The 19,018-nt window shown below is 42.5% G+C and overlaps 1 protein-coding gene across 1 annotated transcript in view; it reads left to right on the plus strand.

Moving 5' to 3' along the window:
- Positions 1–19,018, plus strand: part of CLDN10 (claudin 10) — a 97,113-nt gene that overhangs the window by 74,537 nt on the left and 3,558 nt on the right. Inside the window, exons 2-4 of the mRNA XM_052650279.1 lie at positions 2,930–3,157; positions 10,699–10,860; positions 10,949–11,030. Of these exons, the coding sequence (XP_052506239.1) occupies positions 2,930–3,157; positions 10,699–10,860; positions 10,949–11,030 (472 nt within the window). The remainder of the gene's footprint in view (positions 1–2,929; positions 3,158–10,698; positions 10,861–10,948; positions 11,031–19,018) is intronic.

The following is a 19,018-nucleotide window of genomic DNA, read 5'->3' on the forward strand; positions in this document are numbered from 1 at the left end:
GATTAAACAGTCTGGTGATGTGGCAGAGTCTTCCTTGGAGGTCCAAGCTAGAATTTAGAATTTGTTTCCTCCGAAAGCTATATTGCAATGATAGGTTTGTGGATATTTTAAGTACAGTTCGCAAAACTACATTATTTGTTAAATAAATCTGTGGGGGCTAGTCTGAAGCACCAAATTATTCTTCACAGTTGTTTTTGTAAAACCATGTGCCTGTGGTTCCAAATGATGGCATTCATAACCAATTTATTAATAAATTAGGATCTTCATGAGTCTTCAAGGTCACAATACTAGACTTATTGTGTGTCAAAAGTAAGTCAGGGTCTTGCAGAAAAAGAATCAACAATTTTAGTGAGAAACTACTATGAGGAAGACACAAGCAAAGACACTCAAACAAGGCCAGGAAATAAAGTACCAAACTGACATCTGTGCACGTTTTAACTTTTGGAAAGTCCATCGGGGATGTTTTGGATTATGACTTCTTGTGTTGTCTGAACAGTAAATTGGATTAAAAGAAAGCAGATCATCCAGAAAGAAATATGACATAGAAATAATGATGTAAATATGCTGGAGGGTATGAAACCAGAAAATAAAATCATTCAAAAATGGCAAATCATACAAAAGAATAGAGGACACCTTGTTGTCAATACTCAATTGTGACTGAGGAGGTTAGGTACGTGCTTCCCAAATTATTTCTAAGCTGGATCCCCTAGTAAACCCAGCATGACACAGCAGGACAAGCTGGGACCAAGAGGAGCATAGTAGTGGAATCACGTCTGCATTCCACCAGGTAAACTGTCTTCACCAGTATTCCCATTCATACAAGCCGTGAAATGGTCAAGCACACACACACACACACACACACACACACAGACACACTTCCCAGGAGCTGCTGCAGGGCCAAAAAGTATGACTTAACTTGTGTTTTCTCAGTGCAAATCACGGCAGTTGCATGGATGTTAAACAGAGACAGATTTGGACTCAACAGAAACAAAAACTCGCTCAAAGGCTGTCAGTACAAAACAAAACCAGAACACACACCTTGCCACGCGCTAAAACCTGAAGTTCTGAAGGTTAGAGCGTGAACTGAATATTATCTCTAGAAATACGATGATTGTGTTGAGTGTGGAGTGTGTCCATACAATCTCCAATGGTCCTCCCAAATCTGTTCGGATGTTTCTATAATTCAACCTTCTCTTCTCCAGAGACATCAAATCACTTCTAATTTCATTCTATACTCGTTTATTATTTTTTTTTAAGTGACAAAGGGGAATTGAGAAATTCTTCACAATGAACCAAAGGGTCCCTGCATAAACATTGTGAAGCAGGCTTGTTGTTCAGTCACTTAGTCGTGTCCGACTCTCTGTGACCCCATGAACTGCAGCATGCCAGTCTTCCCTGTCCTTCATTATCTCCCTGAGTTTGCTCAAACTCATGTCCATTAAGTCAGTGATGCCATCCAACCATTTCATCCTCTATCACCCCATTCTCTTCTGGCCTTCACTCTTTCCCAGCATCAGGGTCTTTTCCAATGAGTCAACTCTTAGAATCGGGTGGCCAAAGTATTGAAGCTTCAGATCAGCACCAGTCCTCCCAATGAATATTCAGGGTTGATTTCCTTTAGGAAACAGGGTTAGCTAGCTTTATTATAGCACTGATTTAAAGGTTCATTCCAAGAACTTTGGACCTCCCAGGTGGCTCAGTGGTACAGAATCTGCCTGCCAATGCAGGAGACACAGGTACAAATCCCTATTTCAGGAAGATTCCTTGGAGGAGGAAATGCAACCCACTCCAGTATTCCTGCCTGGAAAATCCCATGGACAGAGGAAACTGGCTGACCTACAATCCATGGGATTGGAAACAGTCGGACACAAAAGAGCACCCTGGCACCAAGAGCTTTAAAGGGACAAACAATAAAGCCAGTCTTTGTTCTCTCATTTTTGCGCAAATGTGTGACCTCTGGAGCCAAAAGTACACCCTGATCTTTAAGTTTACTTTCAGACAGCAATGAAGGAATGAGTTTATCTCTCAGTTGGATGCTAAAGGTGGAGCTGGTAAAAAAAAAAAAAAAAAAAAAGTAAAACAAGATGCAGAGAAGCTGAAACAGACCATCCTAGAAGAGACTCAGAAACGGGAGCTGGAAGGAACCCACAGGAAAATGTCTTAAATGCATGTCCTACGTGTAGTGCATTGGTATCAGCAGGCCAGCGTTGTGACTGGAACAGTCACGATCAGGACTGTAAAGAAGGTCCCCTTGCAGCCTGGGCTCTGCACAGACCGCTGTTCTGAATTGAGGTCTGTGTCACCCACCTCCCTGCAATGACCTTCTGCATGCCGCCGGGCCGAAAGGAACTGCAGAAGCTCAGGGCAAGGCTGACTTCGAGCCCAGAGGTGCAGTGATCGCTCCTTGACAAGCTGAACTGGGTCACCCAAAAGAGCGTGGCACGAAAACCTTTAGAGTTCAGCGGGCCAAGGGCTGCGTTAGCAGGCCGTGTCCTTTCCGGGCATCAAAAGCCTTTCTTTTTTTTTTTGTTCTGCTTTTACAAGATACTCTGAACGCCAAGCTACTGCCAATGGGTAGAGCCGGGGAGGGGAAAGAGGGTGGATGCAGCAGGTCGTCCACATTCGGCTGCCAATTTGTTCAACAGGAGAGCCCCTCTCCACGGTGCCTCGGCCCCGAGATGGCGAGCAGGGAGTGGGGAGCCGCAGGGACGCGCAGGGTCGCGTTGGGCCAGCAGGCTGGAGGGGAACCCGGGCAGCAGCTCCGCGCGAGCCGTTCCTGCTCCCCGAGGGCGCGTCCCGGGTCCGCGCGCGCCCCCTAGCGCCGGGTCCGCGGGTGGGCGGGGCGACGGGGGCGGAGCCGCGGGGCCGGGCGTGCGGGGGTCGCTGTGCGGCCGCCGAGTGGGGAGCACGAGAGCGAGCGCGGCGGCAGCGGACGGCATGGCGAGCACGGCGTCGGAGATCATTGCCTTCATGGTCTCCATCTCCGGCTGGGTGCTGGTGTCCTCCACGCTGCCCACCGACTACTGGAAGGTGTCCACCATCGACGGCACGGTCATCACCACCGCTACCTATTGGGCCAACCTGTGGAAGACGTGCGTCACGGACTCCACGGGCGTCTCCAACTGCAAGGACTTTCCTTCCATGCTGGCGCTCGACGGTCTGCATCCCCTAGCCCCCCAGCCCCAGACCCTCGCTCTCTCCCCTCCGCCCGCGGTTGGGCGCCCGCTGAGCCTCACGACCGCCGGCGGGACCCCCCCACCCCAGCCCCCAGCCGTCCGCCCCGGACTCCTTCCCAAGCCCGACCGCGCTTTCCCTCTCGGTCCCTGGAGGAGCCGGGGAAGAGTCCCCGGTGCCCGTGGCCCGCCTTCCCCGGACATCTGTCCCGAGGGGGCGCCTGTTTGAGCCCGGATCCCCGGGGCGGGTGAAAGGGGACGCGCAGAACCGACCTGGGTGGGGTGGGTTCCTCTCAGGCGACTGGGATGGAGGGAAGCAGGTCTGCTGTCCTAGGAGTTGAGGACTGAGTTTTGGGACCCCGCCTTTCTCTTGAGAACTGTTGGAGCAGAGAGTCACGGAGAGGCGGCTTGCCCTCTCCAGCCAGCACTCCCAGAAGGGCTGGATTCTGATTTAAACGGACTCGTCAAAGCAAAATCTGCTTGTTCTGAAATCCTTGTAGCCATTTCATTCGTGGCTTAAAAAGTGGGCTGGGGGAAAGGAAACATACTGCAGGGGCAACCCCCCTCCAAAAAAAACCGCTAAGTATCTGCAAATGGATCTGCTGGGCTTTAACTTTTGCTGTAAATTTTAGGAAAATAAATAGTTCTTGCTTGTGCAGCAGAGAGTAGCCGAATCCTGGCCACCCAGAATCTTGTGCGGGGGAAACTGACAAGTTCTGTGCGGCTCTCCTAAGTCCGCATCTGCTGCCAGTTGTTCATGAGACTGTTTTCTAGGCTGTTCTTGTTAGCTGCGCTGTATAAGGTATTGTATTAGAGCAACAGGTGTTCACAAAGAAAACTGGCTATTTTTAGTTTCAAGAGGAATGGTACCTGTCCAGGCGGTGACACTGATTGCTCAAGTTCTAGGCTCCTTGCTCCCAGGATTTCACAGCACATCGTTCCTGGCAGAAACTTTAAGAGAGTCATTTACATGAGTTCTCGGTTTGAGGTGTTTTCTTTTTCTTTTATTACCGCACAGCAAGTCTTTGTTTGCGTAGCTGAGTAAATAACAGACAAAATTTAACTCCCCTGAGATGGTGCTTGCCACGAAAAGCAAACTCTTGCTCAACAGAGGTATTTGGTGGAAACCCCGCCGAAGGGAATAGGTATCTGGTTTTAGATGAGTGACACCTGGGTCTGCCATGGTGGTGTGTAAAATAAGTAGCTGGGATGCCACTTATGGTCTGGAATGACTGTTGAATTTCCTGTGCCCTGCAGAGCACACATCCAGATAGATGTTTGAACAGGCAGGCTCGTTTCTGTGGTTTCCATTTAGGAATATGGATTGACAGTTGTTGTTCTAAACACGTTCGTTCTTCTCTTGTAACTGTCTTGTCACTGAGAGGCTGCCAGGCAGGTGCACTTTCTTCTATGGGACAGTTGGGGGACAGAGGTGGCAATCAAGAAATAAATACATCATGAAAATGATTGGGTGTAGAATAGTGAAGCCCTCACCCTGTGTGTGTCAGGTGAGAATAGACATCATGGTCAAGATCTGGGGGCATGGGAACTTCGCTGGTGGTCTGTGGACTAAGACTCTGAGCTCCCGATACAGGATGCCCAGGTTTGATCTCTGGTCAAGAAACTAGAACCCCCATGTCCCAACTAAGACCTAGGGCAGCCAAATAAAGGATTCCCAGGTGACTCAGTGGTAAAGAATCTGCTTGCCAATGCAGGACAAGCAAGAGACATGGGTTCAATCCGTGGGTCAGGAAGATCCCCTGGAGAAGGAAATGGGAACCCACTCCAGTATTCTTGCTGGTAAAAATCCCCTGGACAGAGGAGCTTGGCAGGCTACAGTCCCTGAGGTCGCAAAGAGTCGGACACGACTGAGCTACTGAACACACATACAGGCACACATATGAATAAATAAATAACTTTTTTTAAGAAAGATTTGGGGTCCAGAGAGGTAGTGAGGAGGAAGAAGAGCATACCTTTCAACCATCCAGCTCTAAAGAAGAGGCATGACATTTGTATACAACTCCGCTCACAAAATGGCCTTCCACGTGTGCTGTTGTGTCTAGAAAATGACTTTACAAAACATAAATGACATCACCGCTTGTTCTGCCTTGTTTTCAAGTTAATAACATAGCTTTCCAAGTCAGTACCTATAGAAATGACTCTTTAACGACTGCATGAATACTGTTAAATAAACTGGTTTATTTAACGACTTACCCACTGTTGGACGTTGGGTAAAGCCTTCCTAGGTTTTCACTGTCGTTAGCGCTTTACGGAAAACCTTTCTGTTTGCTTCTTTGTGCGTATGTGTGTTTCTGTAGTGTAAATACTGAGAAGTAGTATTGTCAGAGCAGCCTTCATTTTATTAGTCAGTTTATACTGCCAGATTAAGTCCACCTAGAGTATGAGAATACCCATTTCTCTCTACATTCTCACCACTAAGTTTCTCATCCAGTTTAATGGGCAGCAACCTATCACGTTATTCTTCTAGTTGGCATTTCCCTGATTACTGGGATTTTGACCATTTTATCATATACTTGTTGATCACTTTTTTTCCTTTTATGAGTTGCTTGTCTGTATCTTATGCCCATGGTTCGGTTATTTCCTCTTGGTTTAAATGATTTTTTTTTTTTTAGATTATAGATGTGGGTCTTTGATTTGTTAGATATGTTGCAATCTCAGCCCATTGCTTGTCTTTTAAATGTGGGTGTCTTTTCTCATACAAAACATTGAAATGTATCCTATAATCCAGTGTATCAGTCTCATCGTGCTGGCTCAGCTTCTCGTGGCTTAAGAGGGCATCGCCTATCCCAAAGTGATCATTTACTTTTCATTATCTCCCAGGATAATATTTGAAGGGGGGAGTTCAGCCACGCAGCTACATTTTTCCCTGTAGAGAGAAGTCAGTTCCCCCCACTTACAAGTGGAACTTCCCAGAACAAGCCCGTTTGCTTGTTGATGCTGTGCAGTGAACTTTCGGGGCAGCCACATGTGCTTGGATGCTGGCCCTCAGTCAGGTCCTGCCCATAGCATGGTCCACTTGGACTTCTTGATATTGCATTTGAAGTGAAGGGAGAAAGCTGCATTAGCAGGGGGTGTTGTGGCCGCAGCCCTGAGTAAGCCAACCCTCCCCTTAACCCAGGCAGAAAAATCCAAGGGAGAGAGAAGGCTCACAGTGCTTCCCTGTCTCATCTTAGGTGGAAGAACGTGTCTCTTGGACACAGAGGATGGGGTCATTATTCTGAATTTCCTGTATGAGGTCAAAGCTCTGATTCCTCATTGTCAAGAGGTATTATTGTTATCCCAGTTTTCCCTATAAGGAAGAAGCTAAATGCACAGATTGAATGTAATGCCATGTTAAGATTCCAACTCTAATTTCTGCCTAGAATCAATCTTAGTGTTAGAGACAGGAAGCTTTGATGTGTTTCTTACCACTCACCAGACACTTAGTTCATATTATTCCTCCTGTGAAGTAAGTGCTGTTCTCCCTGGGTTTTACAGATGAGATAGCAGGCTTGGAGAGATTAGGGAATGTAGTCAAGGATACACAGCAGGTAAAGAGAGGAACCGGAGCTGAAATTCAGAGTTCGTGTTTGCCCCTCATACCATCCTTCTCACAAAGGATCTGCTAAAAGCACATTCTTTTTTTTTCTTTCTTCCTTCAATCAACAACTAGCAAGAGTGCTGCTAGGAAATTGTCTCCACCAAGTGGATATTTTTATTTCTGCTAGTTGGAAAATAAGGTACGTGTGGAAAACATTTAACTTTTACGGGACACCTTGAAGGTTTCCTCCAACGGAATTCATTAAGGTCATGGTATTTTACTAATTGAAAAACCCACGGTTGAACGAGCTGGTGATTTCTGTTTATTGCTAACCCATATTCCTTTCAAAGCACCACTTGAACTACAGCTGGGAAGCATTTTAAGCTATGCTTTAGTGTTTTTTTTTTTTTTCAGTTTATGCCATCTATTTTTGTTAGTGGGAATGTTTGTCATTTTTTCCAAGGAAGTTAACTATAAATTATACTTCAGAGAACTTCTGAGCAAATATGTTCATGCCTCAGCACTTTAATGTGTTAATTAGCTATTAACGGTGTCAGTAAATTAGACCTGTCAAAAATAATAGCCTCCTTGACTAGGTTTTTACCACCACTTCACTTGAGGGTGTTACTTACAAATTTTGACCTCCGGAACTGTTAAAAAGCAAGGTTGTAGAAGTCTGCTTTGCAAAAGATAAACTCAAAGAGTTTGTGGGAAGTCACCCAAGGCTTGAGTCTGTGGGTGTTTTAAGAACCAGTAGCCCCTAATTTACAGACCTCGAGCCTACCAACAACTGCGTTCCATTTATGGCTGGCAGTGGAGTTTATCCCAGGAACTCCAGACCCTGCAGTGCCTTCCTTTGTGCGTGTGCTGTGTGTGCTTAATCGCTCAGTCATGTCCGACTCTTTGCAACCTCGTGGCTCCACTGTCCTTGGGATTTTTCATGCAAGAATACTGGAGTGAGTTACCACTCCCATCTCCAGGGGATCTTCCCCACCCAGGGATCGAACGCCCATCTCCAACATTGTGGGCGGATTCTTTACTGTCTGAGCCACCAGGGAAACCCTTTATGCATGTGATGAGTTAGCAACTTATTGCTACTCTTCTCATGGTAGGCAGAGTTACCTTCCCCTCCACATCAGGGTTCTGGTTGGTTCTGATGAAGGACTGACATCATCAGAATCTGCTCTCTCTCTAGCTCTCCTCTTGTGCCAAGAGGGCAGAGCCAGTCTTTTTGTAGGTATCAGAGCTGAGACAGGAGAACCGAGTGAGAAATTCAGAAAAAAATAGTATGAGTAATGGTTAAAGTTTAAAGCCTACTGTTATTTTCCCCAGTCATATTAAGGGGTGAATGCACCAGCTTGGGATTCTGACCACTGTGTACCATCTGGGAAAATGCATTCCACTTTCTGAGTGATCAAATTGTAGACTTAACCGTTTGCACGGCTTGTGTATTTTCTGTACACAAAGTCTATGAGATTACTAAGGTAAATGCAAATTATGGTGGATGATAAGGTTTTCTAGAATAGTTTTTTTAAAAAAACATTATAATAGAGGTTATGGGCTTCCCAGGTGGCATTAGTGGTAAAGAATCAGCCTGCCAGTACAGGAGATGCAAAGATGTGGGTTCAATCCCTGGGTCGGGAAGATCCTCTGGAGAAGGGAATGGCAACCCATTCTAGTATTCTTGCCTGGAGAATCTCATGGACAGAGGAACCTGGTAGGCTACAGTCCATGGGGTCACAAAGAGCTGGACATGACAGAGGCTATTAGTACTACTAAATCACACATACACTTTCTAGTGTGTTTAAGATTGCAGTAAGAATCAGCTAAAACATCTCAAAACCATAGGTTGAAACAAATGTCAAAAATTTTTTTGAAACCACACTGTCCCAGTAGCTCTGGTGGTAAGTGATGAGCTAGTTGCGGTTTCTCTGGAGGACTCTCTTTAACCTTGCAAGGGGGAGGGAGGTGGGAGGGGTGTTCAGGATGGGGAACACATGTACAGCTGTGGTGGATTCATGTCAATGTATGGCAAAACCACTACAATATTGTAAAGTAATTAGCCTCCAATTAAAATAAATTTATATTAAAAAAAAAAAAAACCTTGCAAGGAACTAACAGGCTTCCTCCCCCTGTGCTTCTGCCGCTCCCTGGGTTTGGCTGGGGGACTTGAGGATTGCAGCTTAAAATGGAGCTGAGTTAGCATTCCGCAGCAAACACACAGATCACCCTTGCAGCACTATTACTACCAAAATAAGCCTCCCTTATCCTGTTTTGCAAAAAATAAGTTTCTTTTACTGGGTTTTTTTTTTTTTTTTTTGACAGCCTCACCATCAGTAAAATTATTTTCTGTCTGGAAACAGTTCACACTATAAAATGAAAGATTGTTGTCCTTGCTTTCTGCATTTGGGGTGTTGTTCAATTGCTAAGTCAGGTCTGACTCTGCGACCCCATGGCTTGCAGCACGCCAGGCTCCTCTGTCCTCCACTGTCTCCCAGTATTTGCTCAAACTCATGTCCATTGAGTTGGTGATGCATCCTAACCATCTCATCCTCTGTTGTCGCCTTCTCCTCCTCTTGCCTTTAATCTTTCCCAGCATCAGAATCTTTTCCAATGAGTCAGCTCTTCACATCAGGTGGCCAAAGCTTCAGTTTCAGCAACGGTCCTTCCCGTGAATATTCAGGACTGATTTTCTTTAGGATTGACTGTGGTTTGCATTTGTAGAGGCCTAAATTTGTTCAATTAATTAGAACATCTTCTGGATACTCTTCAAAATGGATCCTGGGGATAGGAATAAAACTTAAAATTTTATTTTTTGACCAAGAAACATGGCCTGGAGGCCACCTTCCGGCATTATTCCCTGAATATATGATTGTTGTAGCCTTAGAATTATTACTTATGTGATTATCATAGCCTTTGCCTGAACACAGTAGGAAATGACTTGGTGTATCTTGGCACTTATGAGTTTTTTCAAATTAAAAAGTTCAATTCCAACTGTAAACCCGATAGATATTATGTTCATTTGTTCAACAAATATTTACTTACACTGGTGTGTCATCACTGTTTCAGAATATAGCACTGTTTCAGGCTGAAGTATACCTAATGACATTTTTTAAATGTATTCATTTATATCCTATTAATTTAAAATTTGTTAATGTCTGGACAAAAGCCAGTCTGAAGTTTACCATCATCCTGGCTGGGCAAATAAGAATATATGACTAAGAAAATGAGTGGTGTAGGAGGAATGTTCAAAGAAACCAACAGAGCAAGCTTTTAGGATACTTGGAAAGCATCCATTTGTATGCAGTTAATTTCATAATTATAAAATATTCTTCTAGGAACTAACCAATGCTTATTTAAACCCAGTGTTATTGTATGTGCCCTGAAAATTTTTTAAAAGGTCATGAAAATACATCTTGATTTAGATTCCTCATGGTTCATGATGATATTTCAGTTGGTCTCATTTATAATCTTTCACTAATAGAAGATGTGAATCTTTGGGAGCTCTGCTCAGTTGTAAGGTTTTCAATGTCAAAATCATCAAAACATCTGTTTTAAAGGTCTGATGTGCAAAGGAGTAAGAGGGTTGAGAGAACGGCGGATGAGGTTTCTCAGGGTGAAAGGCAGTGTCATGTGGATTTTGTAGTCAGATCTGGATGGGATTCATTCCAGCCTCTTACTCACTCATCCCTGGCATATCACGTAGCTCTTGTGTGTCTCGGTTTCCTCACCTGTGACTGTGGAATAATAACACTCAGAGATGTAGCCTGAGGATCCTGCATATGCCAGACTGAAAAGTGTACCACAGGGATTAACTTTCTTTCCATTCTTGCCTGTTTTAAGCTGTTTTAACCATTTTTCTGTCTTTTTTTTTTTCTTTTTTTTCAGAAAACAGAAAGTCATTCAGGAGGACAATGTAAAATGTGTTTCTCCCTGGACAGCCACATGTTTTATGCTAATGTAAATGCCCTACTGTAATTGCAGGTTACATCCAGGCGTGTAGAGGACTTATGATTGCCGCTGTCAGCCTGGGCTTTTTTGCTTCCATATTCGCCCTGATTGGCATGAAATGTACCAAAGTCGGAGGCTCAGATAAAGCCAAAGCTAAAATTGCTTGTTTGGCTGGGATTGTATTCATACTGTCAGGTAAATAGTAACTTTCTTCCAAACAAGGGGCTTCAGGATGTTAATGAAACACCCGGAGTCATAGTCCTTTCCTTCTGATGCTCTTTAGGGCTGTGCTCAATGACCGGGTGTTCCCTGTATGCAAACAAAATCACAACAGAATTCTTTGATCCCCTCTTCGTGGAGCAAAAGTAAGTATTCTTCTTAAGTCTATATGCTTATGGCTTACAGGAAATGGATTTAAAATCATCTTCTAAATTAAGGTACCTAAATTTCCTCTATGGCTTATGAAAGTGGGGTATACTGATAGAGGCTATTTGATGACATCATTTAAGAGCAAACGGTGTATGTGCTCCATTGGCAAAAGATACCCTGAATCACTGCATTACTGTTACAAATGTCTTGTAACATACTTGTCTGTAAATAGCTCAAGGCTTAGGATTTAGAACGCTGAAGCTCGTCTACTATACATTGTAAAACTGAAGTCAAATAGGGGGAAAGTGAAAGAGAGGTGTAAGATGGGGAGGAAAGAAGGAGAAAGTGTGATAAACGAAAATTAAGTGCTTGCCTTGATTGCTGTCCATCCAAAATGATACTTGCCAGCTTTTAGGCTGTGGGCCAGTTTCCATCGCAGTCATTGAGATGAAAACGAGACTGTGGTTCTGAAGATTAGAAATGATTAAATGATAGTGAATAAAATATTATTTTTCATTTTTAATCAGCCTTTTCCATTTGTTCTGTTGACTATGGCCTTAACAAGTTCTACCTAATAAACCTTTGTAAAGAAACTGTACATGATGCAGGGTCTTTAAAAAAAATTCTCTAAGAGTGGCACAGACACCCAGATGTGACCAGTTTCAGCTGCGGGTGAATGCTTTGGCACTTACAGACCAGTTCTCTTGTTGCTGTTGGTTTTTAACTGTGGCCTGTTGCTTTTTATAGTTTCCCTAGGCTTATTTCTTTGCTTTGGAAAAAACCCAAGGAATACCAAATTAGAAATCATAATAGATCAAACAGTTTGTCTTCCGTGAGAATATTCCCATAGATTCCTGTAGAAAACTGCTCATGTATGCATGTGTACTGCTATCAACCAGGCTGGGGATTTTCTTTCAGTCTTCAGATAAAATACTATAGAATTTTAAAAGAGTAATTACTAAAATGTCTGATCAGGATCCATTACTTTTTTCTGGTGGATTTAGGAATCTTTAGGAAATGATTTTTCTAGTAGTGTCTCTTGTGTAGTTCATGCATAAATAGTAAATGCTTATATAATGAAATATAATGAAAGTAATAGATAACACATGTTATGCCCCTACCATTGACCAAGCAGAGCATTGCAAATATTATTTTATTATTTTACTCTTACAATATCCTCTAGTAGAAGAGAAGGAGACAAAAATTAGGAAAATCAATTCGCTGAAAATTGGCTACCAACACAAAGTAAATTGATTCCGTAGGTCTTAAAGTATTTAATGTCTGAAGTGAGATTTTGACTTTGGCATATTCTAGGGGAGAGGACTTCCCAAGCTGGCATTTCCTAGAATTTAGTAATCGGAGCCTCTGATGTAGTTTGTGCATGAACTCGGAGAGGAATATGTTGGAGAATTGCTGCCAAAGGCAGAGCCAGCCCTAGGGGGACTGGGGTGAGGGCACCCCTCCAGGGGTGTTCTGATTATTTCCTTGGTGTCTTCACTGATGTTCGTGAGAGTAGGTTCCTTGAGATCAGAAAACACTTGTATATCATCTCTTATTTGCTTAGCATGGTGCTTGGTTAAGTGAAATCCTGATCTGCAGAGCTAGTCCTCTTGGGATTAGTAGAAAAGCCTTCTGTTATCTCAGCAGACTGGGGAAGCCTCTGCGAAGATGGAGAGAGAAGGCCAGCTCCTCCTCCTCTCCCATCTGTATCATGCATTCATCTTCCTAGAGCAGCATCTCTCCCTGCAGCCCTAGATGGCTCAGCTGGGCACAGGGATGTGTGTGTTTAGCAGTGAGGAACAGGTGTTTGCCACATGCTCTAGTTTAAATTTCTGGTGACAGTTCATGGCCTAATATGTGGACTATCTTGGAAAATGTCTTGTGCACTTGAGAAGAATGTTTATGCTGTTGTTGGTTGGTATTCTCTGTATATGTCTGTTAGATCTCATTAGTTTTTGTGTTAAGTCCTCTATTTCCTTATCTTCTGGCTGGCTGGTCTGTTCATTACTGTGAGTGAGATATTGAAATCTCCAACTATGATAATAGAACTGTTTATTCTTTTTTTCCATTCTGTCAGTTTTTGCTTCATAGATATTCTGTCATTATGTGCATAAATGTTTATGGTTGATATATCTCTTGCTGTATTAAATCTTTCATTAATATAAATAAATAAATAAATTTCTGGTGAGCAAATACCTTCCCTAAGATGCATTGAAAAACAGTGAGCCGCAGAACCTGATTTTGTTGCTGTTGTTTTTCTTAAGGATTCTCTACCATGTAAACTGAATCTTTGTGGATTTCCAAGACTCACCTTGGTTGCTTACGTTAGACACACACGACTAAGCTCATCCACAGAGTTCCCACCACATTCCTACTATGTGCAGGAAACTCAGGAGGTGCTTTATTGATGAGGGAACAAAATGAGTGGCTTCTGATGTTTCATTGGGGTGAAGATTGTGGCAGCTGCACCGTAAACAGTATCAGGCTTTGTATTCAGTGGCTGATTATTTCCGAAACCCTTTCTTTCCCACAACTTATCTGGGAAGATTTTTCTTCCTGCCTACAATCATTTGATTGCAACTGCAATCTTTACAGAGTTTCACCTGGCTCTGGTTGTGTTCTGCCATTTCCCCATTTTCCCCCCTTTTGTTTTGCTTTCTTGCTTTTATTCAAGTTGTGGTTATGTTTTACGGCTCTAGGATGGACTCCTACAAAGCCTTGAAAACTGTTTCTCAATGCTTCCCTTTGGGCTGTTTCAAACCAACTTCCTCCTTTTTATTAAAGCAAAATCTACCAAATTGAAACAAAATCTATCCTCCTGAAAGCTCATGGTCATAAGCACCCCTTGGTATGATTCACCCTATCATTTTGTTGAAATATACATTATTCTCACCATCTGTTGTCCAAACCAGTATCTTCCTGAGTGTCTTGCTTTGTTTTTTTCTTAAATAGACGGTTCCAAAGAATTGATTGGCATAAAGAAACTTCTCTTCAAATCATGCAAAGTTAGAGTATTAAACCCATTTCCTTAATTGAGAAAACAGAACATCTGATCTTAGATTTATTCTCTTTCAGTCAATGAGATTTATCAGTAACATTTTGGCCCTGATAGTCATGGTTTGGGTCTTATCATACTCAAGCCTTTTTAATTTCAGAGTTTTTGAAACCACAGAGTTACTTACCTTTAGCATGCTTCATTCCTGGAATACAGTTGGTTTCTACTTTAGTATCTAAGTTTTACTAAGGTAAAATATTTTCAGTGTTGTGGTTATTTAGTAGTTTAGAAATAAACAGCTGTCTGCTTCCTGGTAAATTCTCATTCCTGTTGTCTATCAAGTTAAATGCACAGCAGACAATTCAAGAAATATGTTTCTAGATTAGACACATTTTCCCAAGTGAACTTGAAAGGGCAATCGATCTCACTAGGTGGCCTTGCCAAGATATTTAACTTCTCTACTCTGTCCTTATTATAATTTAATGAATTATAGATGTTTGTTTACTTAAGCTTGTTCCAATCATGAGGTTATTTGGAGAATGAATTAATCCTGGTAAGAGGGTCATAAAGTCTCAGGTAAGGGATTCCATAGCAGTGCCAAGTGTTAAGAACAAACCGGAATTTGACTGTTAAATATTAAGAAGGATTCACTTTGTTCTGTGGTAGGACTGACCACTTGAGATCATCAGAATTGCTCTGATGCCTTTTTCATGCTGGCAGAACTTAATATACTTAGAAATCAAATGTTTGGCAACTGCGTTTTGTTTTCACTGACCAGTATACAAAGCCACGATTTCCAGTTTGCCATGCTTCCTGGTGACTCAGCTTTTACCACAACCCCTTTCCCTCTCCTTTTCACATCCTGGCCCACCTCTGTGTATCCTGCCGGAATTGCATTCTGGGTGAGGTGCCCACCAGGGTGCTCCCTTTGCTCCTGGTGCTTCTGTTACAATCCCACTGGGCAGTGGCACTTGCCTGTTGGTCCATCTTCCAAACAAGACCAGGAGTATCTTGAAGCGAAGACCACATCTTGCTGATTTGGGCATCTCTTGTATCTAGTCCATACTCTATGATGTTTACAGCAAGGAAGATTAGTAAGCAATGGTGTATAGCTGTCTGTCTGTCTGTCTGCATCCCTCTTAGGGTGGAAAGACTGAGCATGCTTGGGAAGATTTGGTTTAAGGGATGGGGGAGGGGAGACCTCAAGAATGAGAGCCCTGGATCCAGGCTGCCTGGGAGAGAACCGCAGCTCTGCCATCTTTTAGTGCTGTAGCCTTGAAGAAATTACTTGTCCTTTCTTGTGTCCTGTGTTCCTCATCTGTAAAATGGGGAGAGTGAGAACTATGGGTTTATCATGAGGATTAAATGAGATAGTACATTTCAGCTGTTTAGACTGGTGCCTAGAGTAGGCACTCAGTGAACGCTATTCTTTTAAATGGGACTGACCCTTAAGCAGAGGCTATTACGTAGCAGTTTATTTATTTTCCATTTCCTAAATTTGAGAATTCTCCACGAAGTTTCCATATGCAAGTAGATGCTTATTTAAATTATCCCTTTCTACTTGAGCCATGGTTTGGGAGGTGCCTGCCACTATTTCGTGGCCTTTTGGGAAGCTCTGGGTAGGAAATTTTGTGGTGTCTTGCAGATCACTGAGTAAGCTGTTAACTAACATGAATTGCATAAGGGAGAGGAGAATTTAGCAGCCTTGGGAGATACATGGATTGGTGGTCACTAAACAGCCTGCTTCTGGTACCTGGGACCCCAAAAGAATGTGGGGTATTTGGGGGAAAGGTGTGCTTGTAGATAATGCCTGTAGAATGCTTGTTCATATAAAATCCACCCATGTGGTGATATAGAGCTTGGATTATATAAGTGTTAGTTGCTCAGTCATGTCCAACTCTTTGCGACCCCATGGACTCGGGCTTACCAGGCTCTTCTGTCCATGGAATTCTCCAGGCAAGAGTACTGGAGTGGATTGCCATTTCCTCCTCCAAGGATTATATAAGCCTTTGAGTTATGTTTCTTTTGGATGGTAACATTTAAAAGATCAGTATACCAATGGAATTCAATTTTTAAAAGTTAACATTGATAATATATGGATGTACTTCCTAAACTTGGAACTTTTAAAACATATTTAGTTGTTTTAAGGTGACGGCAATGTTTTGGCTGCTACCACCCTTGATTAACATAAGGAGTAGGGCAGTATGTTTGGAAAAAAGTCCATCCTTGAGGTCAAAAGACTTGGCTTCTAGCTCTGCAACCTCTAGCAAGCTCACTTTTCTCTGGGGATCTTAAAAGGATGAGGGTTTTTTTTCTTTTGTTAAACAGTTTTTGTTTTGTTTATGGAGGAGCCGCAGTTTCTTTTTTCAAGTCCAGCAAGCCCTGATTTTAATTACTACCCTCACCTCTTTTTGTGCTGGGTGAAAAGACAGCCGGAGGGAATTCTGAAAAAAAATTCCATACCCTAGAGCCACTGAGAAGGCAATGAGCTGGGGAGAGAGGGAAAACTCACATCTTTCTGAAATGACAAGCCCCAAACATTGCACTGATTGTATCTTTTCTTATCGATCCCATCTTTTCCTTAGCTAAGGTGAAAAGGGAGAAGGAGTAATGGCTAAAAGCTTGGGATTGGTTTATGGTATCCTTTGCTATGCGAAAGCTTTTAATTAAGCCCCATTTCTTTTTTTTTGTTTGTTTTTATTTTATTACTCTGGGAGGTGGGTCAAAAAGGTTGAGATTAACTGATGGACTTTGCTATTCAGCAGAAACTAACACAACATCATAAAGCAACTAGGTGTGTTAGTAGCTCAGTCGTGTCTGACTCTTTGTGACCCCGTGGACTGTAGCTTACCACCAGGCTCTTAAAGCAACTATACTCCAATAAACATTAATTTAAAAAAAAAAAGCTCGAGGATTGGAATCAGTTATGGGTTTTAAATCCTGGTTCTACTATTTACTTAGCTGAGGTATGGGGAGGCAAGTAATTTAAACTCACTCAGGTTCAGTTTTCTCTGACGGTAGGAAGAACTATCTCTTAGAATTGAAGATCAAATATGATAGTACATGCCAAAATACTTAACACAAAAACAAAATCCTGCTACAGTGATCTGATGGTAGCTGTTGTTATGGTGGACTCTTACTTGGACCACATCTATACATATTTGGGAGAACATGTAATGTTTACATTGCAAACACATGTTCTTCTGCTTCTGTTGTTAGGCTTCATTGTCCTTTAATTATTTGTTTAATGTCTGACCATCACCTCTAGACTGTAAGGTCCTTGAGAACAGCACTGTGTTTTCTCATTCACCCTGAAACACATGATTTGAACAATATCTAGCTTGTCACTGCTCTGATGGTGTCACAGGGTAGGTGGGATACACGTGCTCCCTGTAGATGGCAGATCAAATGATAACAGGGCTTTGGGTGCAGGAAAGACAGAGATAAGAGGTGTTCCTTAGTCTGTTCCCTAAGGATTACTGTGCATGTTACTAGGCTAAAATAGGAGGTGAGTATGGAATGCATCAGAATTTAGACTACTGAGTGTGGTTCTAGCCCAGGCTCTCTCGTTAGGAAATGAACAGTAGCCTGGAGTCCTAGCACAGCCAGGTGAATAAGAATTAACTTCATCTAATAATTCAAGGTATATTTTAATGCCTTAGATCATTATGGTTCTTTTTTGGGGAAACTCTGGTCATTAATCTGTGCTTTACTTTCTATAGAAAGAAAAATGTTCTCTATTGCTTGTTTACTAGATTCACAATTATATACATGAATTCAGGTCATAAGGCTGCTTTTATGAGTCCTTTCCATTGAACAGAATGTGTGAGACATAATCCAAGAACGACGTTCTGATCTGTAAAACAGAGATCAGTCCTCAGCCTGTCGATCCTGCATCTGTCTGGTGCTAAGCAGACTGGTAGCCTTTCCGAATAATGAATAAATTTTGGCGATTGTAACAGCTCATAAAAGGCTGGGAAAGCTGGTCTAGGGCCAGGAAGATGTTGTTAACAGAAGACAGACCTGCAGCAGATCATCTGAAATTTGGATAATCTCCTGAGGCGCTGAAGTCAGCTTTTCAGTTTTACCAAAAGTGAAGAAAGATTTCCAGGCAGAGATGGAGTTTCCCAATGAATGTCAGAGGAGGAGCGGCCCGGAACAAACCTGAATGGATGTTACGTGGCTCACCCTCAGTCCTGTCTTTCAAAAACACTTCCATTTTTGCCAGATCACGCGCACTGATGGGTGTGAATTCAAGCCACTGTTGAATAAGTCTGCTGTACGTGTCTTTCAACAGAAGGAAGAAGAAAAAGTCTCTAAGAGAGAACCACATCACAGAATCCCTCACATCCAATTATTAGAAGCTACTGGTATAGATGTGGAATCTGTTTAACACTTTAGCTTTAAAATGGTTCTATTTATTAAATATTTGACTCTGACAGAATTCATAAAATGCTCAAAAGGAAATGATACTCTTCTTGGAATAGAATCTATATTTAGTGACTTCAAGAAAATCTAAAAATATGTTTAAAAACAGAAGTGAACCAGTTCCATGACCAGGGATTGAACCCGTGAACCTGCAGTGAAAGGTCAGAATCCTAACCACTGGACCTCCAGGGAATTCCCAAACCAATTTTTAATATAAGCCACACTGGTGACTCTTAAATCCCTTCAGAAAGTTTCAGTTTGCTTAAATGAATATAAAGACATAGTTCCCAACATTTGAGCTGTGTGGGTAGTTATCCTCTGATTTCTCCCCAGTTGTATGTTCTTTTTAAATGAATTCACAGTGCTGAGCTGTGATTTGAGTTCTACCAACCTGTGCCCTAAGGGACCACTATCAATTATTAGAGACTTATTTTTAACCATGATCCTGGCACTGGCATCCTGTTTTAGAAAGCTAAATGTTTAAAGAAAAATCTCAGACTGTTTTTTCCAGGAGTATTTACACTGAAAGTTAATATACTAATACATAGTTTCAGGAGAGAA

Source organism: Budorcas taxicolor, chromosome 12, assembly GCF_023091745.1.
Source record: "Budorcas taxicolor isolate Tak-1 chromosome 12, Takin1.1, whole genome shotgun sequence".
NCBI classification, from domain to species: Eukaryota; Metazoa; Chordata; class Mammalia; order Artiodactyla; family Bovidae; genus Budorcas; species Budorcas taxicolor.